The sequence below is a fragment of the Monodon monoceros genome, unplaced genomic scaffold, assembly GCF_005190385.1.
Source record: "Monodon monoceros isolate NGI ecotype Baffin Bay Population unplaced genomic scaffold, NGI_Narwhal_1 Super_Scaffold_14, whole genome shotgun sequence".
NCBI lineage: Eukaryota > Metazoa > Chordata > Mammalia > Artiodactyla > Monodontidae > Monodon > Monodon monoceros.
The window spans coordinates 42871927-42898948 of NW_021703770.1; the positions used below are offsets into that span (position 1 = coordinate 42871927).

The 27022-nt window shown below is 37.5% G+C and overlaps 1 protein-coding gene across 1 annotated transcript in view; it reads right to left on the reverse strand.

Annotated features, from left to right (window-relative positions):
* NECAB1 (N-terminal EF-hand calcium binding protein 1) overlaps positions 1 to 27022 on the reverse strand; it is a 284871-nt gene that overhangs the window by 104640 nt on the left and 153209 nt on the right. The window contains exons 4-5 of the mRNA XM_029223075.1: positions 26697 to 26722; positions 1658 to 1755 (exon numbers count right to left, since the gene is read on the reverse strand). Coding sequence (XP_029078908.1) covers positions 1658 to 1755; positions 26697 to 26722 — 124 coding nt within the window. The remainder of the gene's footprint in view (positions 1 to 1657; positions 1756 to 26696; positions 26723 to 27022) is intronic.

Sequence of the window (27022 nt, forward strand, 5' to 3'; positions counted from 1 at the left end):
AAGTTGGTGGTTTTCTCCTTTAGCTCAGTCCAGGCCAAGCAGTCAAATATCTCAGGTCTTCTATCAACTATTGGTTGTCCATTTGCTTTTCAGTTTCCAAATTTTGCTGCTATAAATTTCCCCATTAAAATATCTAATTTCAGTCTTTTTCATGGAGCTTCAAGATCAAGCTGAACTACTTGTATGTATTAATCTGTGGTGTTTTTATCCAGAAATTCTGTATATTCTTTAATTTTTAAAATTTCTTGTTATGCACTCTATGTGCTAAAATGTCTTTTTTCACTTACTGAGAGTGGAAATCTTAATTCTCATCTCTCTTGACCTCTTCATAGAAGTCAACACTATTGTCCACCTCCTACTTTATGAAACTCTCTTCTTCAACTCTGGACACTATACTCTCCTGTCTTTCTTCCCACCTTTCTTCCCATTCCATCTCAGACACGCTTGCTAGCTCTTTCCCCTCTACTCACCATCAAAGCTGAAGTTCCTTAAAGCTCAGTGTTAGGTTCCCTCCTCTCTTTACTTTATAGTCTCTCTTCAGATGACATATCACTCAAGTTCTTTGCCTAAGCACTAACAGTTCACATATTGTATACCTCCAGTCTAGACTTCATTTCTCAGGTCTAGACCTATGTATCCAATGGCTTATTTGACTTTCCTTAGATGTCTCAAATGTAGTTTAGACCCAATGTGTCTAAAAAATAACTTATGATCTTATCTCATTAAACTTGGCCCTCTTTTAGCATTCTTTGTCTAGATAGTGCCACTGTCCAGGAACACAAACTGAAAACTAAGATTCATTCTTGACAATTCCTTCCCTCCCAGTCCGCATATTCAATCCTTCTCCAAATTCTATTGACGGGATCTCAAATATATGTGCAATTCACTTACGTTTCTCCATTTGTTCTGCCAGTACTGCCAAACTACCAACATCTCTCAGCTGGATTAGTAAACTAGCCTCCTACTCATCTTCTTAATTCTGTTCTTCCACATTCTCCACCCTAATCCCAAGCTAATTCTTACACAGTCTTTTCAAAGACTACATGAGTTTTCATACCTCTGCTTAAAATGGCTAATTTATTTGCATTAAGGATACAAGTCTAAATCTTTAGGTTTACCAGCAACATTGTGAAAGATGTGACCCCTCCCTACAACACCAGTTTTACCTCACACATTGCCACTCTTGGATTTTCTGCATTTTAGCCTTATTGGACATCTTCAATTCCTAGAATGCCCTGTGTCCCTCCTGAAAGAGGGCATTTGTACCTGATGTTACTTGTATCTGGTTCTCCTTGGCCTAGCTATAACTATTTCTTTTAATTCAAATTGCTTAGATGTCATCTCCTGCAGCACGAATAAGGTATTCTATCTTGTAATTCTCTCTGTTGTGCTATGTTGTAATCACTTGTTTACACACTTATCTCCCCATCAGAATAAGAGCCATTTGAACAGCTCTTTGTATCCTTAGCATGAAGCACAGTATCTAGAATCTGGTAAGTTTTTTGTAATTGTATTGTGAATGAATAAAAAAGCTCATTTATATCAAAAAAATAAATTATCAGTGATTAAAACAAATCTGTACTTCCATGATACATTAGGAACTAGTTATGATTTTCAAGAGAAAGATATTTTATAGATAATAATCCAATTTCCTTACTTTTTTTGTTTTTCCCATTGCCTTCAGGATGGAAAGATTTAAATCTTCAAGTGCTGTTAGTACATTCTCATACTCGCCCAAATGCTGAGAAAAATATTCTGAAAAGTAAAAATATTGAAATAAATACTTGTTTGCCTTTAGGTAATGATAAAACAAAATATCAACTGAAGATTTACACAATAAATGAGTAAAACAAATGGATAAAACTGACAAATTTTCAGATGAGACTAACTAAAGTGTCAATATACTTTCATTAAAAAAGAAAAAATCCTGGAGGGTTACCATTATTCTTCTTATCTTACAAAAAATAGGGAAAAAATGAAGCTGGATTTACATACACAACTGCTTCAATAAAAAGTTGTTCCTGAGAGACCTTCAAGATGGCAGAGGAGTAAGACGTGGAGACCACCTTCCTCCACACAAATACATCAAAAGTACATGTACATGTGGAACAACTCCTACACAACACCTACTGAACACTGGCAGAAGACTTCAGACTTCCCAAAATGCAAAAAACTCCCCATGTACCTGGGTAGGGCAAAAGAAAAAACAGAGACAAAAGAATAGGGATGGGACCTACACCTCTGGGAGGGAGCTGTGAAGGAGGAAAAGTTTCCACACACTAGGAAGCCCCTTCATGGGCAGAGTTGGGGGTGGGGGAGAAGCTTTGGAGCCACAGAGGAGAGCACAGCAATAGGGGTGCAGAGGGCAAAATGGAGAGATTCCCGCACAGAAGATCAGTGCCGACCAACACTCACCAGCCTGAGAAACTTGTCTGCTCACCCACCGGGGCGGGTGGGGGCTGGGAGCTGAGGCTCCAGCTTCGGAGGTCAGATCCCAGGGAGAGGACTGGGGTTGGCTGTGTGAACACAGCCTGAAGGGGGCTAGTGCACCACAGCTAGCTGGGACGGATTCCGGGAAGAAGTCTGAAGCTGCCTAAGAAGGAAGAGACCATTGTTTCAGGGTGCGTGAGGAGAGGGGATTCAGAGCACGGACTAAATGAGTTCCAGAGACTATCTCTGGAGTGCGAGCCGCGGCTATCAGTGCAGACCCCAGAGATGGATATGAAATGCTAAAGCTTCTGCTGCAGCCACCAAGAAGCCTGGGTGCAAGCACAGGTCACTATCCACACCTCCCCTCCCAGGAGCTTGTGCAGCCTGCCACTGCCAGGGTCCCATGATCCAGGGACAATTTCCTTGGGAGAACACATGGCATGCCTCAGGCTCTTGCAACATCACGCCAGCCTCTGAGACCACAGGTTCACCCCACAGTCCATACCCCTCCTTCCCACCCCAGCCTGAGTGAGCCAGAGCCCCTTAATCAGAGGCTCCTTTAACCCCATCCTCTCTGAGTGAAGAACAGATGCCCTCAGGCGACCTCCACACAGAGACGGGGCCAAATCCAAAGCTGAACACCAGGAGCTGTTCGAACAAAGAAGAGAAAGGGAAATCTCTCCCAGCAGCCTCAGGAGCAGTGGATGAAATCTCCACAGTTAATGTGATGTACCCTGCATCTCTGGAATACCTGAATAGACAATGAGTCACCCCAAAATTAAGGCAGTGGACTTTGGGAGCAACTGTAGACTTGGGGTTTTCTTTCCATCTCTAAATTTTTTCTGGTTTTAGGTTTATCTTTTTTGGTATCTAGACTTTATTATCATTGGTAGATTTGTTTGTTGATTAGGTTGCACTCTTCCTTTTTTTTTTAGATATATATACATATTTTTCCTCTTTCTCATTTTTCTTTTTTTTTTTTTTTTTGGGGTACACGGGCCTCTCACTGTTTGGCCTCTCCCGTTGCGGAGCACAGGTTCCAGAGGCGCAGGCTCAGTGGCCATGGCTCACGGGCCCAGCCGCTCCGTGGCATGTGGGATCTTTCCGGACTGGGGCACGAACCCATGGCCCTGCATCAGCAGGCGGACTCTCAGCCACTGCGCCACCAGGGAAGCCTTCCTCTTTCTCTTTTTATGAGTATGTATGTGTTTGCTTCTTTGTGTGATTTTGCTTGTATAGCTTTGATTTTACCACTTGTCCTAGGGTTCTGTCTGTCCTTTTATTTTTATTTTTTTTTAGTATAGATTTTAGTGCTTGTTATCATTGGTGAATTTGTTTTTTGGTTTGGTTTCTCTCTTCTTTCTTTGTTTCTTTCCTTTTTTTATTACTTTTTCATTTTCTCATTTTTAATATTTTTTATTTTTTAATAACTCTCTTTCTTTCTTTCTTTCTCTCTTTTTTCTTTCTGTCTCTCTTCTGAGCTGTGGGGCTGACAGGGTCTTTGTGCCCCGCCAGGGTGTCAGGCCTGTGCCCCTGAGGTGGGAGAGTTGAGTTCAGGATACTGGTCCACCAGAGACCTCCTGGCTCCACATAATATCAAACGGCAAAAGCTCTCCAAGATATCTCCATCTCAATGCTAAGACCCAGCTCCACCCAACGACCAGCAAGCTACAGTGCTGGGCACCCTATATCACACAACTAGCAAGACAGGAACACAAACTCAGCCATTAGCAGAGAGGTTGCCTAAAATTATAATAAGGTAACAGACAAACCAAAACACATCACCAGACGTGGTCCTGCCCACCAGAAAGACAAGATCCAGCCTCATCCACCAGAACAAAGGCACCAGTCCCGTCCACCAGGAAGCCTACAGAACCCAATGAACCAATCTTAGAAACTGGCAGCAGACACCAAAAACAATAGGAACTACAAACCTGCACCCTATGAAAACCCAAACATAGTAGATTAAGCAAAATGAAAAGACAGAGAAACACACAGCAGATGGGGAGCAAGGTAAAAACCCACCACACCAAACAAATGAAGAGGAAATAAGCAGTCTACCTGAAAAAGAATTCAGAGTAATGATAGTAAAGATGGTCCAAAATCTTGGACGTAGAATGGAGAAAATATAAGAAACATTTAACAAGGACCTAGAAGAACTAAAGAGCAAACAAACAATGATGAAAAGCACAATAAATGAAATTAAAAATTCTCTAAAAGAAATCAATAGCAGAATAACTGAGGAAGAAGAACGTATAAGTGAACTGGAAGATAAAATAGTGGAAATAAATACCTCATAACAGAATAAAGAAAAAAGAAAAGATGTGAGGACAGTCTCACAGAACTCTGGAACAATATTAAATGCAACAACATTCAAATTATAGGGCTCGCAGAAGAAAAAGAGAGAAACTAAGGGACTGACAAGATATTTAAAGAGATTATAGTTGAAAATTTCCCTAATATGGGAAAGGAAATAGTCAATCAAGTCCAGGAAGCGCAGAGAGTCCCACACAGGATAAATCCAAGGAGAAGCATGCTAACACATGTATTAATCAAACTAACAAAAATTAAATACAAAGAAAAAATATTAAAACAGCAAGGGAAAAACAACAAATAACACACAAGGGAATCCCCATAAGGTAAACAGCTGATCTTTCAGTAGAAACTTTGCAAGCAAGAAGGGAGTGGCAACACATATTTAAAGTGATAAAAGGGAAAAACTAACAACCAAGATTACTCTACCCAGAAAGGATCTCATTCAGATTCGATGGAGAAATTAAAACCTTTACAGACAAGCAAAAGCTAAGAGAATTCAGCACCACAAAACCAGCTTTACAACAAATGCTAAAGGAACTTCTCAAGGCAGGACACACAAGAGAAGGAAAAGACTGACAATAACAAACCCAAAGCACTTAAGAAAATTGTAACAGGAACATACATATCGATAACTACCTTAAATGTAAATGGATTAAATGCTCCAACCGAAAGACATAGACTGGTTGAATGGATACAAAAACAAGACCCATATGTATGTTGTCTACAAGAAACCCATTTCAGATCTAGGGACACATACAGACTGAAAATGAGGAGATGGAAAAAGATATTCCATGCAAATGGAAATCAAAACAAAGCTGGAATAGCACGTCTCTTATCAGTCAAAATAGACTTTAAAATAAAGACTATTACAAGAGACAAAGAAGGACACTACATAACGATCAAGGGATCAATCCAAGAAGAAGAGATAACAATTGTAAATATTTATGCACCCAACACGGGCACACCTTAATACATAAGGCAAATGCTAACAGCCATAAAAGGGGAAATTGACAGTAACACAATCATCTTACAGGACTTTAACACCCCACTTTCACCAATGGACAGATCATCCAAAATGAAAATAAATAAGGAAACACAAGCTTTAAATGATACATTAAACAAGACGGACTTAATTAATATTTAAAGGACATTCCATCCAAAAACAACAGAATACACTTTCTTCTCAAGTGCTCATGGAACATTCTCCAGGAAAGATCATATCTTGGGTCAGAAATCAAGCCTTGGTAAATTTAAGAAATTTAAAATCGTATCAAGTATCTTTTCCAAACATAACGCTATGAGACTAGATGCCAATTACAGAAAATAACCTGTAAAAAATACAAACACATGGAGGATAAAAAATGCACTACTAAATAACCAAGAGATCACTGAAGAAATCAAAGAGGAAATCAAAAAATAATTAGAAACAAATGACAATGAAAACACGATCCAAAACCTATGGGATGCAGCAAAAGCAGTTCTAAGAGGGAAGTTTATAGCTATACATTCCTACCACAAGAAACAAGAAACATCTCAAATAAAAAACATAAACTTGGACTTCGCTGGTGGTGCAGTGGTTGAGAGTCTGCCTGCCGATGCAGGGAACACGGGTTCATGCCACGGTCCGGGAAGATCCCACATGCTGTGGAGCGGCTGGGCCCGTGAGACATGGCCGATGAGCCTGCATGTCCGGAGCCTGTGCTCCACAATGGGAGAGGCCACAACAGTGAGAGGCCTGCGTACCGTGAAAAAAAACAAAAAAACAAAACAAAAAATCCCATAACCTTACACCTATAACAATTAGAGAAAAAGAAAAAAATTACCCTAAAGTTAGCAGAAGGAAAGAAATCTTTATGATCAGATCAGAAATAAATGAAAAAAAATGACAGCAAAGATCATAAAACTAAAAGCTGGTTCTTTGAGAAGATAAACAAAATTGATAAACCATTAGCCAGACTTATCAAGAAAAAAAGGGAGAAGACTCAAATCAATAGAATTACAAATGAAAAAGGAGAAGTAACAACTGACACTGCAGAAATACAAAGGATCATGAGAGATTACTACATGTGACTATATGGCAATGAAATGGACAACCTGGAAGAAATAGACAAATTCTTAGAAAAGCACAACCTTCCGAAACTGTACCAGGAAGAAATAGAAAATATAAACAGACCAATCACAAGCAGTGAAATTGAGACTGTGATTCAAAATCTTGCAAGAAACCAAAGCCCAGGACCAGATGGCTTCAGAGGCGAATTCTATCAAACATTTAGAGAAGAGCTAACACCTATCCTTCTTACACTCTTCCAAAATATAGCAGAGGGAGGAACACTCCCAAACTCATTCTACAAGGCCACCACCACCCGGATACCAAAGCCAGACAAAGATGCCACAAAGAAAGAAAACTACATGCCAATATCACTGATGAACATAGATGCAAAAACCCTCAACAAAATACTAGCAAATAGAATCCAAGAGCACATTAAAAGGATCATACACCATGATCAAATGGGGTTTATCCCAAGAATGCAAGGATTCTTCAGTACACGCAAATTAATCAATGTGATACACCATACTAACAAAATGAAGTAGAAAAAGCATATGAGCATCTCAATAGATGCAGAGAAAGCTTTTGACAAAATTCAACACCCATTTATGATAAAAAAAACCCTGAAGAAAGTACGCATAGAGGGAACTTATGGCAACATAATAAAGACCATATATGACGAACCTACTGCCAGCAACCTTCTCAATGGTGAGAAACTGAAACCATTTCCTCTAAGATCAGAAACAAAGAAGGTTGTCCAGACTCACCACTATTATTCAACATACTTTTGGAAGTTTTAGCCACAGTAATCAGAGAAGAAAAAGAAATAAAAGGAATCCAAACTGGAAAAGAATAAGTAAAGGGGTCACTGTTTGCAGATGACATGATAATATACCTAGAGAATCCTAAAGATGCTACCAGAAAACTACTAGAGCTAATCAATGAACATGGTAAAGTAGGAGGACACAAAATTAATGCACAGAAATCTCTTGCATTCCTATACACTAAAGATGAAAAATCTGAAAGAGAAATTAAGGAAACACTCTCATTTACCATTGCAACAAAAAGAATATACCTAGGAATAAACCTACTTAAGGAGACAAAAGACCTGTATTCAGAAAACTGTAAGAAACTGATGAAAGAAATTAAAGATGATACAAACAGATGGAGAGATATACCATGTTCTTGGATTGGAAGAATCAACATTGTGAAAACGAGTATACTACCCAAAGCAATCTACAGATTCAATGCAATCCCTACCAAACTACCAATGGCATTTTTAACAGAACTAGAACAAAAAACTTCACAATTTGTATGGAAACAAATTTGTATGGAAAAGACCCTGAATAGCGAAAGCAATCTTCAGAAAGGAGCTGGAGGAATCAGACCTCAGACCTCAGATTATACTACAAGGCTACAGTAATCAAGACAGTATGGTACTAGCCCAAAAACAGAAATATAGATCAATGGAACAGGGTAGAAAGACCAGAGATTAACCCATGCACATATGGTCATCTTATATTTGATAAAGGAGGCAAAAATACACAATGGAGAAGAGATAGCCTCTTCAATAAGTGGTGCTGGAACACCTGACAGCTACATGTAAAAGAATGAAATTAGAACACTCCTTAACACCATACAGAAAAATAAACTCAAAATGGATTAAAGACCTAAACGTAAGGCCAGACACTATAAAATTCTTAGAGGAAAAGATAGGTAGAACACTCTTGCTGTGACATAAATCACAGCAAGATCCTTTTTGACCCACCTCCTAGAGAAATGGAAATAAAAAGTAAAATAAACAAATGGGACTTAATGAAACTTAGAAGCTTTTGCACAGCAAAGGAAACCATAAACAGGATGAAAAGACAACCCTCAGAATGGGAAAAATATTTACAAATGAAGCAACTGACAAATGATTAATCTCCAAAATTTATAAGCAGCTCATGCAGCTCAATATCAAGAAACAAAAAACCAAATCCAAAAGTGGTCAGAAGACCTAAACAGACATTTCTCCAGAGAAGACATACAGATGGTAAACAGATGAAAGGATGCTCACCATCACTAACCATTAGAGAAATGCAAATCAAAACTTCAATGAGGTATCACCTCACACCAGTCGGAATGGCCATCATCAAAAGATCTACAAACAATAAATGCTGGAGAGGGTGTGGAGAAGAGGGAACCATCTTGCACTGTTTGTGGGAATGTAATTTGATACAGCCACTGTGGAGAACAGTATGGAGGTTCCTTCAAAAACTAAAAATAGAACTACCATACGACCCAGCAATCCCACTACTGGGCATATACCCTGAGAATACCATAATTGAAAAAGTTCACAATGTTCATTGCAGCACTATTCACAATAGCCAGGGTATGGAAGCAACCTAAGTGTCCATTGACAGATGAATGGATAAAGAAGGTGTGGCACATATATACAGTGGAATATTACTTAGCCATAAAAAGTAACGAAATTGAGTTATTTGAAGACAGTTGGGTGCACCTAGAGTCTGTCATACAGAGTGAAGTAAGTCAGCAAGAGTAAAACAAGTACTGTATGCTAACACCTATGTATGGAATCTTAAAAAACAAACAAATATATTTCTGAAAACCTAGGGGCAGGACAGGAATAAAGATGCAGACTTAGAGAATGGACTTGAGGACAAGGGGAGGGGGAAGGGTAAGCTGGGATGAAGTGAGAGAGTAGCATTGACATATGTACACTACCAAATGTAAAATAGATAGCTAGTGGGAAGCAGCCGCATAGCACAGGGAGATCAGCATAGTGCTTTGTGACCACCTAGAGGGGTGGGATAGGGAGGATGGGAGGGAGATGTAGGAGGGAGGAGATATGGGGTTATGTGTATATGTAAAGCTGATTCACTTTGTTATAAAGCAGAAAGTAACACACCATTGTAAAGCAATTATACTCCAGTAAGGATGTTAGCAAAAAAAAAAAACAATAGCTGTTCCCAAAAGCATATCATTATAAACTTCTCTAGGTCAGTAATTTTTGAGAAATTAAGTGAAATGTTATTGTTTCTTCTGGGAGACATTTTAGAAAGGTATGCTCTCTTCAAAGGTAAGAATTTAAACACAAGGGCAGTCTCCTATGGAAACTTCCATGTAAATATTCCTGTCATTATCTAATTATTTTTAAATAATTTAGACAGAGGTAAAGGCATGGTTAACACATTTTTCAGTTGGTTAGAATAAATATTATATTGGATGTTACAATTAAAATTAAAGGTATGGAATATATATTGATCCCAAGGTAGTAAGTTGAAATATAATAGACATAAATGCAAAGCCTTATATTTGCTTAGAGAAATCAATATTTTTCTGAAATGGTTATTGGTTAATGGCATGGTTGTTTTAAAAAAGAAGGAAAGCCATCTTTCAAAATAAATATTTCAGGGAGGAGGATAAAGATGGCAGAATAAGATGACATGGAGCTCACCTGCCCCCCATAAACACACCAAAAATACACCTACATGTGGAAAAATTCTCATAAGAAAACTAATTGGAAACTGGCAGAAGAACTCTTATACAACAAAGGATTCAAGAAATAGTCCCCTGTAACTGGGTAGGATGGGAAAAATATTGTCTGGTTGGGAGCTGTGCCCCTGGGAAGGATTTAAGAAGAAAAGAAAGACTGCATAGGCAGACTCTTGCCCTGGGGAGTCAGGGGATCAAGCCACAGACTGGGTGTCCCCATTCTGGGTCTGATGTGGAGGAGATAAGCACATCTTATCTTCCTTTGGCTGCTGGGAGAACCATTGGGACAGATAGAAAGGCTGGAGAAGCCTAGACTCCACTCACAAAGAGGGTGTGTGTGCTGGCTTGCCAACAGACAGGGCAGAGAGAAGTCTGCCCTAGCAGCTGATGCCTCACCACACTCCCCAATCTGAGTTAGGCGAATATCCCAGCCCACTCACTCCATGCCACAGCATTGGTACAGGCTCTGAGCTTGGTATAGGGCCTGGCTCCTAGGGCAGCCACGTCCTGAGAAAAGACCTGATCTAGCAACACAGAGATTGCCTGGGGGCCTGAGGTGTGGTCCAGGTGGGACAGCAGCAGCCAGCATTGCTACTTACCCAAAGAGTGCCCCAGAAGAAGTCCAAACCCCTACCAGCAGCTCAGCCACTTCAATTCCTCTAACCACAATGCCCCTACCCCAAGTCCTAGCCTAGTGAATTCTCCTGTCATATGCAATCTTAACCACAAACTTGCACTAGATCTGAGATAACCACAGCAGGGGAAAATATGTGACTTTAACATGTTGATGAGGGGAGCTGCAGACGCACACACAGGCAGCATATCAGACCACTATAAGTGCATGAGTCCCACTTACTTCAGCACTCCACTTCTTTGAGGCAAAGGTTTCAGTACAGGGAGAAGGAAAAACACACACTTAAAGGGAAGAGAGCCAGCTCCAGCCTGACCCTCAAGGCTTCTACTCCAGCAACTTGGGAGCAAACCCCACCCCTGACAGGGCAGAGACAGCCACGGAGCAGAGAGGAAGTCCTGCCTCACACTCTGCACAGGTTTTAGATACTCCAACACCAAACACACCCTCTCTAAAAGGGATAGCAGCCAGCACACCCTGAGGAAATATGTGGCTGGCATCCATATCAAAACCAGCCCTTACACAAAAGACAGTGGACACAAAGTGTCTACACAGGGATGCTCCCACATAAAAACACTCCTTCAACACCACAATTTTTAAACATGCTGTTTAAAAATAAATAAATTTAATTTAGTTTAAAAGAAAAAAAAGAGTAAACTCAGACCATTTTAACAAGGAACTGTAAACTATAAAGAAGACCCAATCGAAAATACACAATTCAATTTCTGAGATAAAAAGACACTCTAGAAGTAATGAATAGCCAACTAAATGACACAGAAGAATAAATAAGTGATCTGGAAGATGAAATAATGGACATCACCCAATCAGAACAGCAGACAGAAAGACAAATGAAAAAGAAAAAATAAAAGCAATATATGAGACCTATGAAGTAATATAAAAAGTGCCAATATACACATAATAGGGGTCCCAGAAGGAGAAGAGAGAGAAAAAGGGATCAAAAATGTATCTGAATAAATTATGGCTGAAAACTTCCCAAAACTAAAGAAGGAACAGATATCTAGGTACAGGAAGCACAGAGGGTCCTAAACAAGATGAACACAAAGAACACACCAAGACATATAATTAAAATGGCAAAAGTTACAAAGAGAATTCTAAAGGCAGCAAGAGAAAAACAAAGAGTCAGTTACAAGGGAGCCCCGATAAGGCTATCAGCTGATTTCTCTGTAGAAAATTTGCAGGTCAGAAGAGAGTGACATTCAAAGTCCTGAAAGGGAAAAACCTGCAACCTAGGATACTCTACCTAGCAAGATCATCACTTAGAATAGAAGGAGAAATAAAGAATTTCTCAGACAAGCAAAAACTAAAAAAAAATCATCAATATTAAATATACCATAAAAGAAATTTTGAAGGGTCTTCTCTAACTGGTAAAGAAGGAAGAATCTATAGGAAAGGGAAAATTCCAACAGGAAAGGCAAATTTTTAGTAAGGATTGAAGATCACTTAGATAAGCTAGTAGGTATATTGAAAAACAAACAAAATGTGTTTAGAATGTGTTTGAACCAAATGATTATCAGTTTAAAGCAAGTAGGTATAATTATGGGGAACTCATGGTAACCTACGATAGGTACACAAAAACCAAAAAGAAAGGACCTCAAGAATATGACAAAAGAAAGTCATTAAACCACAATGAGAAACTCAAAAACAAGAAATGAACAAAGAAGAGCTGCAAAAACAACTGGAAAAAAGGAATAAAATGACAGTAAGTACATACTTATCAACAATTACTTTAAATGTCAATGGACTAAATGATCCAGTCAAAAGACACAGAGTGGTTGATTGAATAAAAAAACAAGACCCTCCATTATGCTGCCAACAAAATACTCACTTCAGGAAGAAAGATACACAGAGACTTGAAGTGAGAGGATGGAAAAAGATATGGAAATGACAAGAAAGTGGGGATAGCAATACTTATATCAGACAAAATAGACTTTAAAACAAAGGCTATAACAAAAGACAAAGAAGGGCATTATATAATGATAAATCAATCAGTGTGATAGACCACATTAACAAAAGGAAAAACAAAAACCACATGATCATCTCTATAGACACAGGAAAAGCATCTGACAAAATTCAACATCATTCATGATGATTCATGTACCTCATCAAAGTAGGTACAGAGGGAACATGTCTCAACATAATAAAGGCCATTTATGACAAACCCACAGCTAACATAATACTCAATGCTGAAAGCTTGAAAGCCTTCCCACTAAATTTAGGAAAAAGACAAAGATGCCCGCTCACACTGCTTCTATTTAACATGGTACTGCAAGTCCTAGCTACAGCAATCAGACAGGAAAAAGAAATAAAAGGAATTCAGATTGGAAGGAAAGAGGTAAAACTGTCACTATTTGCAGATGACATTGTACTCTATCTAAAGAACCGTAAAGTCTCCACACAAAAACTATTAGAACTAATAAATGAATTCAGCAAGGTAGCAGGATAAAAATTAATATACAGAAATCTATTCTGTTTCTATACACTAATAGTGAACTAACAGAAAGATAAAGTAAAAAAAATTCCATTTATAATCACATCAAAAAAACACTAGGAATAAATTCAACCAAGGAGGTGAAATACCTATACTCTGAAAACTATAAAAAGTTGATGAAGGAAATTGAAGATAATTCAAAGAATTGGAAAGATATCCCATGCTCTTAGATTAGAAGGATTAATATTGTTAAAATGACCATATGATCCAAAACAATCTACAGATTTAATGCAATCCCTATCAAAATAACCAGGACATTTTTCACAGAACTGCAACAAATAACCCTAAAGTTTATATGAAACCACAAAACACCCAAAGACAAAGCAATCCTGAGAAAAAAGAACAAAGCTGAAGATATAACTGTCCCAGACTTCAGACTATACTACAAAGCTATAATAATCAAAATGGTGTGGTATTGGTACAGAAACAGAGACATATATCAATGTAACAGAATAGAGAGTGCAGAAATAAACTCACATGTGGCCAATTAATCTATGAAAAAAGAGGCAAGAATATACAATGAAGGAAAAACAGTCTCTTCAATAAGTGGTCCTGGGAAAACTGGACAACTACATGTAAAGCAATGAAATTAGTACATTTCTTCACACTACATACAAAAATAAACTCAAAATGGTTTAAAGACCTAAATGTAAGACATGAAACCATAAAATTCCTAGAAGAGAGTGTAGATGAAACATTCTTTGACATAAATCATAGCAATATTTTCCTGGTACAGTTTCCTAAGTCAAAAGAAATAAAAGCAAAAATAGACAAATGGGACTTAATTAAACTTAAAAGCTTTTTCAGAGCAAAGAAAACCAGAACAAAACATAAGGACAACTTATGGAATGGGCGAAAATATTTTCAAATGATGCAACTGACAAGGGGTTCATATCCAAAATATACAAACAGCTCATGAAGCTCAATATCAAAAAAACAAACAATCCAATCAAAAAATGGGCAGAATATCTAAACAGACATTTCTCCAAAGAAGACACACAGATGGTTAAAAACATATAAAAAGATGCTCAACATCACTAATTATTAGAGAAATGCAAATCAAAACCCCAAGGAGGTATCACCTCACACCTGTCAGAATGGTTATCATCAATAAGTCTTCAAATAACAAATGTTAGAGAGGATGTGGAGAAAAGAGAACTATCATACACTGCACGTGGGAATGTAAATTGGTGTAGCCACTATAGAAAACAGTATGGAGGTTCCTTAAAAAACTAAAAATAGAACACCATATGATCCAGTAATTACACTCCTGGATATATATCCAGAAAAAACAAAAACACTAATTCAAAGAGATGTATGCATCCCAATATTCATGGCAGCACTGTCTCCAATAACTAATTCATGGAAGCAACCCAAATGCCCATTAACAGACAACTGGCTTAAGAAGATGTGTGTGTGTGTGTATATATATATACATATATATATATACACACAGTACTACATTACTCAGCCATATAAAAGAATGAAATACTGACATTTGCAGCAATGTGGATGGACCTAGAGAATATTATGCTTAGTGAAATAAGTCAGTTAGAGAAAGAAAAATAGTATATGATATCACTTATGTATGAATCTAAAAATAATGCAAATGAATCTATATATAAAACAGAAACAGACTCACAGACATAGAAACCAAGCTTGAGGTTACCAAAGGGGAGAGAGAAGCAGGGAGGGGCAAATTAGGGTTATGGGATTAACAGATACAAACTGCTCTATATAAAATAGATAAGCAACAAAGATATATAGCACAGGGAATTATACCCATTATCTTCTAATAACCTATAACAGAATATACTCTGCAAAAATACTGAATCTTTATGCTGTACACCTAAAACTAACACAATATTGTAAATCAACTATACTTCAATTGGAACATAAATAAAATAAATATTTCAATTCATATAGAAGATATTTGGCTCAATCAGTAAACATCCCTGGAAAGAACATAAGTTGCCTTTCCAATTTGAAATCAAATCTATGCAGTCATGTGCTGATAAAGCACATGAGAAGACAATAATTAGAGGATTCAGAGGTGACTATGTAGCCTTCCTTCCTTCTTTCCTTCCTTCCTTCCTTCCCTCCTTTCATTTGTTCTTCTCACCTATTCAAAGTAGTTAGGAAAAAAAAAAACACTCCTCAATTACAAAGGAAGTAACTGAGAAGAGAGAATTACAACACCCAAGCTCTGAACAGGAGCTTAAGTTGTGGATCTAATTGTAATGTTTATTTTGAGGTGGTACAGTGCAGTGTCATTCAAACTGTTTTAAAGTTACACACTGCAGGACATGTGCCAGGGCGAGTAAGGGTCCAATGAACTCAAAGAGGGAAGTTAGGTGAAAAAGTCAGGGACATTTAACATGGATGAAAGGAGATAATTCCCTCTTCATTTCATCATGACAAGGGTTCATTTGCTCATTCCATGACGTAACACACACACTTAGTGCCTTCTATGTGTCAAGTGCTATACTAGGAACTTGGAATACAATGATAAAAAGACAGAGCCTTTATTTTAAGAAGACTACAATCAGCTAGGGGAAATAAACACTCCAACAAGCAACTGCCATACACATGATCATTGTTCAAGACAATGGTTCAAGAGCCAGGTACAGTGTGCAATTTAAATACAGAGCAAAGAATTCCCAAGTTCATGTGGAGTAAGTCAGAGAGAGCTTCACAGAGGACACATCAACAAGGCCTGAATTAACAGATAAATAGTAATCTGCTGGATAATCAGAGGGAGGGTAAACAAAGGCATGGAAACAGATGATATCTTCTCGTGTTTGTAGGAGTATGTGTTGTTCAGCATTGGTAGGATATAAGGGACAGGATTGGGAGATATTTAAGGAGAAGAGACAGCAAGGAAGCGGGATGCTACAAATCAGTTATGAGAGAGGAAGCTGAATATTTGGAAATATTCCTTGCTAGGTGCTCTAAATTTTATCCTGAAGTCTAGGTCAGTGTTTCTGACCATCTTCATCAGATCCTCCAGAGAATTCCCTAGAGCCTCACTGCTCAAAATTTGGCCTGTAGACCAGCAGCATCAGCATCATCTGGGAACTTGCTAGAATGCCACCTCAGACATACTGAATCAGAATCTGCATTTTAATAAGCCCCCAGGTGAGTTATAGGCACATTGAAGTTTGAGAAGCACTGCCCTGATATACTTGTTAGAAATGAATATTATTGATAGTTCTCATCTATTAAATTAGAATCTTTCAGATGAGGCCCAGGCCTCATCATTTTTCTTTCTTTTTTTTTTTTTTACAGGCTCACTAGGAGATTATATGGCATATTAGATTTGAGAACCACTACGTGCAATGGGGAGCCATGGAGCAATTTTGAAAAGGAGAATGACATCCTCAATTTTTTTCTATTAAAAGTGTTATCTGAACACACTATGGAAGGTTTGGGGAATACTGGTGATACACCATCAGGAGAGACAAGAGTAGAATCAATTGCCAGGAGAACTTTAGTCACAGAAAAAGGACCATAGGTCATATCAAAGCTTTGAGGTGGTAGTGGGTAGGAGCCTGAAATTTCAGCAGTATATCTTTATACCCCAAAATATGGCAAGCAGGGAGGGAAGGTCAGGGGTGGCTTTGGAAGTGGCTAAGCTTGAACTAATTAACGTTTTATTCCTATTACTATGACTCATGTTCCTTATTTGAATCATGTTACCAATGTGAGCTGGGCAAATGTGTTTAGCATTAGACAGAGAAAAATTTACAACAAATATTTACTCTTTCAAACTCTTGTCCTTTGTAACTGGGATAACCTCCAGGAGAAAAGACTTACTTTTATTGAAACCTATATGTGGGTTTGGAGAAGGTAATGTAGAGGACGTGACCACTGGTTGAACTGCAAGTTATACCTGGGCAATTGGAGGCTCCTCATCCACTTTCCTGTCCTTGGAGTGTATGCTTTCCCCAACATTCCCACAGTGGGAGCCATTTTCAAGGACACTACCTTGAGAGAGCAATCTGGATGTTGTTGTATGTGACTGAATCCAGTTAAGACCTCTATATAAACTTAAGATTCTGGTGGGAGGGTTCAGAGATCTACTCGTTTTCTACCTGCCCAAGACAAGCCTTGTATGTAAACCTTGTATGGAAGGGTAAGTTCCCTTGTCTACTAAACCTGCCACCTACCAATGTGGAGTGGTCTGCCTCTTTCTTTGGTTTCCCTGTGCCCTCTGTGTACAAAGGCCAATTTGAAAACCAATAGGGTTTCATGGGCAAGAGCAAAAGAGAACTGTATAGCACATATGGAAATGTGTGAGAACAAATTCTCCTCAGTTTAAGTGAAGAGTCTCTGAAAAGTAAGAGTCTGGGTATTGAGTATAATTAAAAAATAGAGCAAGAGTTATAAACAGATGCATTTAATAAATTATCTGTCAGAAAGGAAATTATCTCCTCATGGATGTTCAATGCAACATCTTCTCTATTAAAATGCTGACAAGGGAATTCCCTGGTTGTCCAGTGGTTAGGACTGCACTTTCACTGCTGAGGGCATGGGTTCAATCCCTGGTCAGGGAACTAAAATCTCACAAGCTGCGTGGCCAAAACAAGAAAAAGAAATGCTAACCAAAGGCTAGTTTCTCCCTTCCTCCTTCACTACTGTACTTAATTGGTGGTGTCACATCACCAGATTACAGAGTTTTCTTCTATTCTGCATCTCAGTCCTCCAAGTTGTTGAGTTTTTGGATCTGACCCAAGAATTCCAAGTCAGAACCAGAGAACTAGCTGCCACAAAGATCACACTGGGAACTGATCTCACAAAGCATTTTCATGAGCTTAGATGAGGCCCACAGTGTGTACCTTGCTGTAACTTCCCAAGAATTGTATTAGATAGGAAAGAAAATAACTGAGATGACCAAGACAAAAAAAGAGAGTTAGAACACCCATGTTGTGAATAAAGGCATCAGTCGAAAATCTAAGAATGGGTTATTTTGACGGAATACAGATCAGTGTCACTCAAACTGTTCTACAACTCTTTTAGGTGATTTTATAAATGTGCCAAGTAGTCACAGCTCTAAAAGTCTGGAGTAGAGACTTGATTTTCTAGTACCCAGACTCAGCTGGCACAAGTTCCTCAGCACTGCCCAGGATCTGGCAATGCAAGATGGTGCTCCTATACAGTCTGACTAGGGGGAATTTGGGCACAGCAACTTAAAGGAACGTTGCATATAAGGCTTACACAATTCTTATGGGAGATTCCTCAGTTTTATCAATCTTATTTACAGAATTTAGCTAACTTTTCAAGTAACTGGTAGGCAAAAACTAACTAGATGAAAACTTAGACTACTGAATATATTCAAACTTGCTCATAAAGCTTTCTATATGCTTTCAGATCAAGCACTCTAGCTATATGAACTTTCATTGCAATTATTCATCACCCATCCATAAGTATCCTAAAATACTCACGTACCAAGTTGAAGATTTGCAAAATAGTTCAATAAAAATGAGTAAGAATAGAGAGAACTTTTTGGCTGAGAGAGAAGTGCAACTGCACTGGTTTATGAACAGAAGATATTCAAGATTTTAAAAGAACCACTCAAGAGGGTCTGAAACTACATTCTATGTGTCTTCTGAGAATAGCTCTGCAAGGTGAAAATAAAGTGCCAAATCTCAGTTAAGGAATTCAGTGATAAGCAAGCCAGGGGTAGTGCCTGAGCTCCTTTGGTGGGAGCGCTGAGTCCAAGCTGCTGGACTAACAGAGAACCTCAGACCCCAGGGGATATTAATTGGAGAGAGGTCTCCTGGAGGTCCTCATCTCAGCACCAAGACCTGGCTCTAGTCAACTGCCTGCAAACTCCAGTGAGGAAGGCCTCAGGCCAAACAACCAGTAAGAAGAAACACAGCCCCACCCATCAAAAAAATGAGATGACAGGCCTTCCCTGGTGGTGCAATGGTTGAGAGTCCACCTGCAGATGCAGGGGACACGGGTTTGTGCCCCGGTCTGGGAAGATCCCACATGCCGTGGAGCAGCTAGGCCTGTGAGCCATGGCCGCTGAGCTTGCGTGTCCAGAGCCTGTGCTCTGCAACAGGAGAGGCTGCAACAGTAAGAGGCCCACGTACCTCAAAAGAAAAAAAAATGAGATGACAAAACAATATGTTACAGACGAAGGAGCAAGGTAAAAACATACAAGGCCAAATAAATGAAAAGAAAATAAGCAACCTACCCGAAAAAGAATTCACAGTAATGACAGTAAAGGTGATCCAAAATCTCAGAAATAGAATGGAGACACAGATCAAAAAAATACAAGAAATGTTTCACAAAGAACTAGAAGAAATAAAGAACAAACAAATAGGGATGAGCAAAACAATAACTGAAACGAAAAATACACTAGAAGGAATCAATAGCAGAACAACTGAGGCAAAAGAACAAATAAGTTAGCTGAAAGATAGAATGATGGAAATAACTGCTGAGGAATAGATTAAGAAAAAAGAATGAAAAGAATTGAAGACAGTCTCAGTGACTTCTGGGACAATATTAAATGCACAAACATTCGAATTACAGGGGTCCCAGAAGAAGAGAAAGAGAAAGGGTATGAGAAAATATTTGAAGAGATTATAGTCAAAAACTTACATAACATGGGAAAGGAAATAGCCACTCAAGTCAAGTAAGTGCAGAGAGTCTCAAACAGTATAAACCCTTGGAGAAACACACCAAGACACATATTAATCAAACTAACAAAAATTAAATTCAAAGAAAAAATATTAAAAGCAGCAAAGAAAAGCAAAAAATAACACACAAGGAAATCCCCATAAGGTTATCAGCAGATTTTTCAGCAGAATCTCAGCAGGCCAGAAGGAGTGGCAGGACATATTTACAGTGTTGAAAGGGAAAAACCTGTAACCAAGATTACTCTACCCAGCAAGGATCTTATTGACATTCGAAGGAGCAATCAAAAACTTCACCGACAGGCAAAAGCTAAGAGAATCAACACCACCATACCAGCTTTACAACAAATGCTAAAGGAAATGCTCTAAGCAGGAAACACAAGAGAATAAAAAGCCCCACAAAAAGAAACCCAAAGAAATTAACAAAATGGTAAGAGGAACATACATATCAATAGTTACCTTGAATGTAAATGGATTAAATGCTCCAACCAAAAGACCCAGGCTGGCTGAATGGATACAAAAACAAGACTCAGCGCTTCCCTGGTGGCGCAGTGTTTGAGTCTGCCTGCCGATGCAGGGGACACGGGTTCGTGCCCTGGTCCGGGAAAATCCCACATGCTGCGGAGCGGCTGGGCCCATGAGCCATGGCTGCTGAGCCTGTGCGTCCAGAGCCTGTGCTCCACAATGGGAGAGGCCGCAACAGTGAGAGGCCCGCGTACCGCAAAAAACAAAAACAAAAACAAAACAAGACTCACATATATGCTGTCTACAAGAGACCCACTTTAGACCTAGGGACACATACAGACTGAAAGTGAGGAGACAGAAAATGATATTCTATGCAAATGGAAATCAAAAGAGAGCTGGAGTAGCAATTTTCATATCAGAGAAAATAGACTTTAAAATAAAGAATTTTACAAGAGACAAATAAGGACACTACATAATGATCAAGGGATCAGTCCAAGAAGAATATATAACAATTATGAATATGCACCCAACACAGCATCACCTAAATACATAATGCAAATGCTAACAGCCATAGAAGAGGAAATTAACAGTAACACAATAATAGTGGGGGACTTTAACACCCCACTTACACCAAAGGACAGATCATCCAGACAGAAAATAAATAGGGAAACACAGTTTTAAATGACACAATAGACCAGATAGATTTAATTGATATTTATAGATGTTCAACAAAAAAGCAGCAGAAGACATTTTCACCTCAGTGCAAACAGAACATTCTCCAGGATAGATCACATCTTGGGGAACAAATCAACCTTCATAAAACTTAAGAAAATTGAAATCATATCAAGGATCTTTTCTGACCACAACACTATGAGGTTAGAAATCAATTACAGGAAAAACCTGTAAAAATCATAAACACAAGGAGGCTAAACAGTACACTGCTAAATAACCAAGAGATCACTGAAGAAATCAAAGAGGAGACAAAAGAAAATACATAGAAACAAATGACAATGAAAAGATGATGACCCAAAACCTATCAGATGCAGCAAAAGAAGTTCTAAGAGGGAAGTTTATAGAAATTCAACCTCATCTTAAGAAAAATCTCAAATAAACAATCTAACTTTACAGCTAAAGCCACTAGATAAAGAAGAACAAACAAAACTCAATGGTAGTAGAAGGAAAGAAATCATAAAGATAAGAGAAGAAATAAATGAAATAGAGACAAAGAAAACAAGAGTAAAGATCACTAAGACTGAAAGTTGGTTCTTTGAGAAGATAAAAATAAAATGATAAACCTTTAACCAAACTCATCAAGAAAAAAAGGAAGAGGACTCACATCAATAAAATTAGAAATGAAAAAGGAGAAATTACAATGGACACAGCAGAAATACAAAAGATCATAAGAGACTACTACAAGCAACTATATCCCAATAAAATGCACAACATGGAAGAAATGGACAAATTCTTGGAAAGGTACAACTTTCCAAGCCTGAACAAGGAAGAATGACAAAATATAAACAGGCTAATCACAAGTAATGAAATTGAAGCTGTAATTAAAAATCTTCCAACAAACAAGAGTCCAGGATCAGATGGCTTCACAGGCAAATTCTACCAAACATTTAGAGAAGAGCTAACACCTTTCCTTCTCAAACGCTTCCAAAATATTGCAGAGGAAGGAGCACTTCTGAACTCATTCCACAAGGCCACCATCACCCTGATACCAAAACCAGACAAAGATATCACACAAAAAAGAAAATTACAGATCAATATCACTGATGAACATAGACACAAAAATCCTGAACAAAATAATAGCAAACAGAATCCAACAACACATTAAAATGATTATACACCATGATCAAGTGGGATTTATCTCGGGAATGCAAGGATTATTCAATATACGCAAATCAAACAATATGATACACCATATTAACAAATTAAAGAATGAAAACCATATGATCATGTCAATAGATGCAGAAAAAGCTTTTAACAAAATTCAACACCCATTTATGATAAAAACTCTCCAGAAACTGGGCATAGAGGGAACATACCTCAACATAGTAAAGGCCATATATGACAAATCCACAGCAAACATCATTCTCAATGCTGAAAAACTGAAAACACTTCCTCTAAGATCAGGAAAAAGACAAGGATGTCAACTCTCGCCACTCTTATTCAACATAGTTTTGGAAGTCCTAGCCATGCAAATCAGAGAAGAAAAAGAAATAAAAGGAATACAAAATGGAAAACAAGTAAAACTGTCACTGTTTGCAGGTGACGTGATACTATACATAGAAAATTCTAAAGATACCACAAGAAAACAATGAGAACTAATCAATGAATTTGGTAAAGTTGCAGGATATGAAATTAATGTGCAGAAATCTCTCACATTCCTATACACTAACAACAAAAGATCAGAAGGAGAAATTAAGGAAACAATCCCATTTACTATTGCAACAAAAAGAATAAAACAGCTAGGAATAAACCTACCTAAGGGGGCAAAATATCTGTATGCAGAAAAGTATAAAACATTGGTGCAAGAAATCAAAGATGACACAAACAGATGGAGAAATATGTCATGTTCTTTGATTGGAAGAATCAATAATGTGAAAATGACTATACCACCCAAAGCAATCTACAGATTCACTGCAATACCTATCAAATTACGAATGGCATTCTTCACAGAATTAGAACAAAAAATTTTACAACTTGTATGGAAACACAAAAGACCTCGAATAGCCAAAGCAATCTTGAGAAAGAAAAATGCATCTGGAGGAATCAGACTTCATCACTTCAGACTATACTACAAACCTACAGCAATCAAGATAGTATGATACTGGCACAAAAACAGAAACACAGATTAATGGAACAGGATAGAAAGCCCAGAGATAAACCCATACACATGTGGGCACCTTATCTTTGACAAAGGAAGCAAGAATATACAATGGAGAAAAGACAGCCTCTTCAATAAGTGGTGCTGGGAAAACTGGACAGCTACATGTGAAAGAATGAAATTAGAACACCATACACAAGAAACTCATAATGGATTAAAGAGCTAAATGTAGGACTGGACATTATAAAATGCTTAGAGGAAAACACAGGAAAAACACTCCCTGAGATAAACCACAGCAAGATCTTTTATGACCCACCTCCTATAGTAATGAAAGCAAAAATAAACAAATGAGCCCTAATTAAAATTAAAAACTTTTGCACAGCAAAGGAAACTATAAACAAGACGAAAAGACAACTCTCAGAATGGGAAAAAAATATTTGCAAATGAAGCAACGGACAAAGGATTAATCTCCAAAATATACAAGGAGCTCATGCAGCTCAATATCAAAAAAACAAACAACCCAATCCAAAACTGGGCAGAAGACCTAAATAGACATTTCTCCAAAGAAGACATACAGATGGTCAAGAGGCACATGAAAAGATGCTCAACATCACTAATATTCAGAGAAATGCAAATCAAAACTACAATGAGGTATCACCTCACACAGGTCAGAATGCCCATCATCAATAAATCTACAAACAATAAATGCTGGAGATGGTGTGGAGAAAAGGGAACCCTCTTGCACTGTTAGTGGGAATGTAAATTGATACAGCCACTGTGCAGAACTGTATGGAAGTTCCTTTTAAAAACTAAAAATAGAACTAGCATATGACCCAGTATGAGCATATACCCTGAGAAAACCATAATTCAAAAGACACATGTACCCCAATGTTCATTGCAGCAATATTTACAATAGCCAGGACATGGAAGCAACCTAAATGTTCAACAACAAATGAATGGATAAAGAAGATAAGGTACATATATACAATGGAATATTACTCAGCCATAAAAAGGAATGAAATTGGGTCATTTGTAGAGATGTGGGTGGACTTAGAGTCTGTCATACAGAGTGAAGTAAGTCAGGAAGAGAAAAACATATATTGTATATTAATGCATATATGTGGAATCTAGAAAAATGGTACAGAAGAACCTATTTCCATGTCAGGAACAGAGTTGCAGACATAGAGAATGGACATGTGGACACAGAGGGGGAAGGAGATGGTGGGATGAATTGGGAGATCAGGACTGACATATATACACTACCATACGTAAAATAGATAGCTAGTGGAAGCCTGCTGCATAGCACAGGAAGCTCAGCTCGGTGCTCTGTGATGACCTAGATGAGTGGGATGGTGGGGTGGGAGGGAGGTCCAAGAGGGAGGGGATATATATATATCTGATTCACTTCTTTGTACAGCAGAAACTAACACAACTTTGTAAAGCAATTATACACTAATAAAAAATTGAGTAAGAGTATAAAAACAGTTACAAGCTGTTTAAGATCAGGAAAGTAATAAATTTGCTCCCAATAGATTTTAGATCATAGCTAAAGATGGCACAAATAGGAAACCAAAGACCCAATGCTAAAGTTCATACACAATTACCTAATTAAAGTCAAGTTATGTATTGACTGGGAGGAATAAGTTATGGCCTAAAGCTGCTATTTAGGAAAGTGAGTAATCTTGACTTGCCTATATATTGCTGCTGGGCGTGCACACTGGAAGAATCTTTGACCAAGTAACTACACTTTTGGGAATCTATCTTACAGAACTACTTGTATAAGAGTGCAAAGAGAATACAAACAAGGATATTTACTTCAGTGTTGTTTGTCCCAGTGGAAATTTGGAAACAACCTGAAAACCCAAAACAACTGAAAGGGATTTGGTTAAAAATTTTAAGGTAAATGGGGTACTATGCATCCTTTTTAATAAAATGATATAGAACAGTGTGCACTTGTATTGATCATATAGTGTGCACATTGTTGGAAAAAAACATACTCATATATATCAATGTCATTACATGTGTAAAAATGTTTGGAAGGATATATTCCAAGAAGTTAGCAGTGGAGATCAGTATTAGGGGAAAGAGAAGTGAGTGAGAGCCTTTGACATTTTCTCTTATACACCTATATAATTCTGTGTTGCTAAATTTAAAAAAAATAGTTAAATATTACTTTCATAAATAAAATAAGAAATATCTATACTTTATTTTAATAAAGGATTTATTAAAGTATTTTGAATTCTAGGTCCATAATTTAGTAAACTGATAAACTAAATAAAAGCAACAGAATGAAAGTTTTAGATACTTAGACCTGTTAATTGGCTTCTACTAAAGAGCACAATAAATCCATTTTCCATGTCAATCAAACACTGCCCCTCCCACATAAAAGGGAGTATTTTTGCTGGGTGTGAGTCTACATATTTCATTTGCTAGCACTGAAAACTTTGGTTTTAATTAGAATCCATTTTGATTAGAATATGTTTACTTTATATTCACAAAATAATGAAAAATGAAACTTCACTCTGGAAATTAAAATGCATATTCTTGAACTGAGAGGGAGTATTATAACACAGAATTAGGAGTACAATCACTGGGTTTAAAGATATAGAGCAATTCTGTTGAATTAAAACCCCTTAACTAGTTCCCTAACTAAAATTATGCTGGAAAATCAGAGTCAAAGCTTTCGAAATAAATATACAATAGGTCTTTAATCTAGTTCTATTATTAGAGAAGACAAATTTTTGAGAACGAAGAATAAATCTCAAAAGTATTTGCCTTTTCATATTTCTAGCCTATTACTTTTGTTTCCACCCACAAAAACGAAGAAAGTAAATGAAGAGGCCACTAAACCAGGAATTTGTTAAGACATCTCTCCCCACTGAATCACTTGTTTTGCAAGTGACATTCCAGAATGGTTTAGGCAAGGTATGGGACAAAGTTGTTTTTACATATCAAGGGATCAGCTTTGCAAAAAAATAGCCAAAGCCTCTGCACAATATATTTGAAGTGAATAATGAAGTTGTATTAAACAACACTTTAAAAATATATTCAAGCTGGTGGAATATATTCTTGTGAAACTTATTGTACTAATTATAATTCTTCTGCTATGAACAAATTAATAAGGGCAAACTCTTTCTTCAGTGAAATACATGCTTGAACAAAACTCATGGATAAAGATAAATTCCTTGAGGTCTCAACTATCTTTTACTTTATTCCAGAACTCCTAATCTATGACATTAATTTCAGGGTTTATAGAAATATGTAAGACAGTGTTCTTTTTTATTCTAAAGCAAGTAATGGGTTTGATTGGCTTTAAATAAACTTACCACATAGTTCTTCTGTGTCAAGATTGCTGAAAAGATGAAAAAAAATATTATTATTTTGGTAATATTTAAGTTTTTCAATAGGTAAATACAGTTATTCCCCAATCTGTATTGTTATATTAATAGATGATATGTAGTTATGGTATTTTCTCTTATAGATTCTACACTGTTGAAGTAGTCAACCAAATATTAGCAATGATTGTCAGATTTTGTCTTTAAACAGATTAAAAGAAATAATTGTTATTTTTCTGGAAAAATGTATTTTATTTATTTATTTATTTTCCTAGATTTTCATTGAGATATAACTGACATATAGCGCTGTATAAATT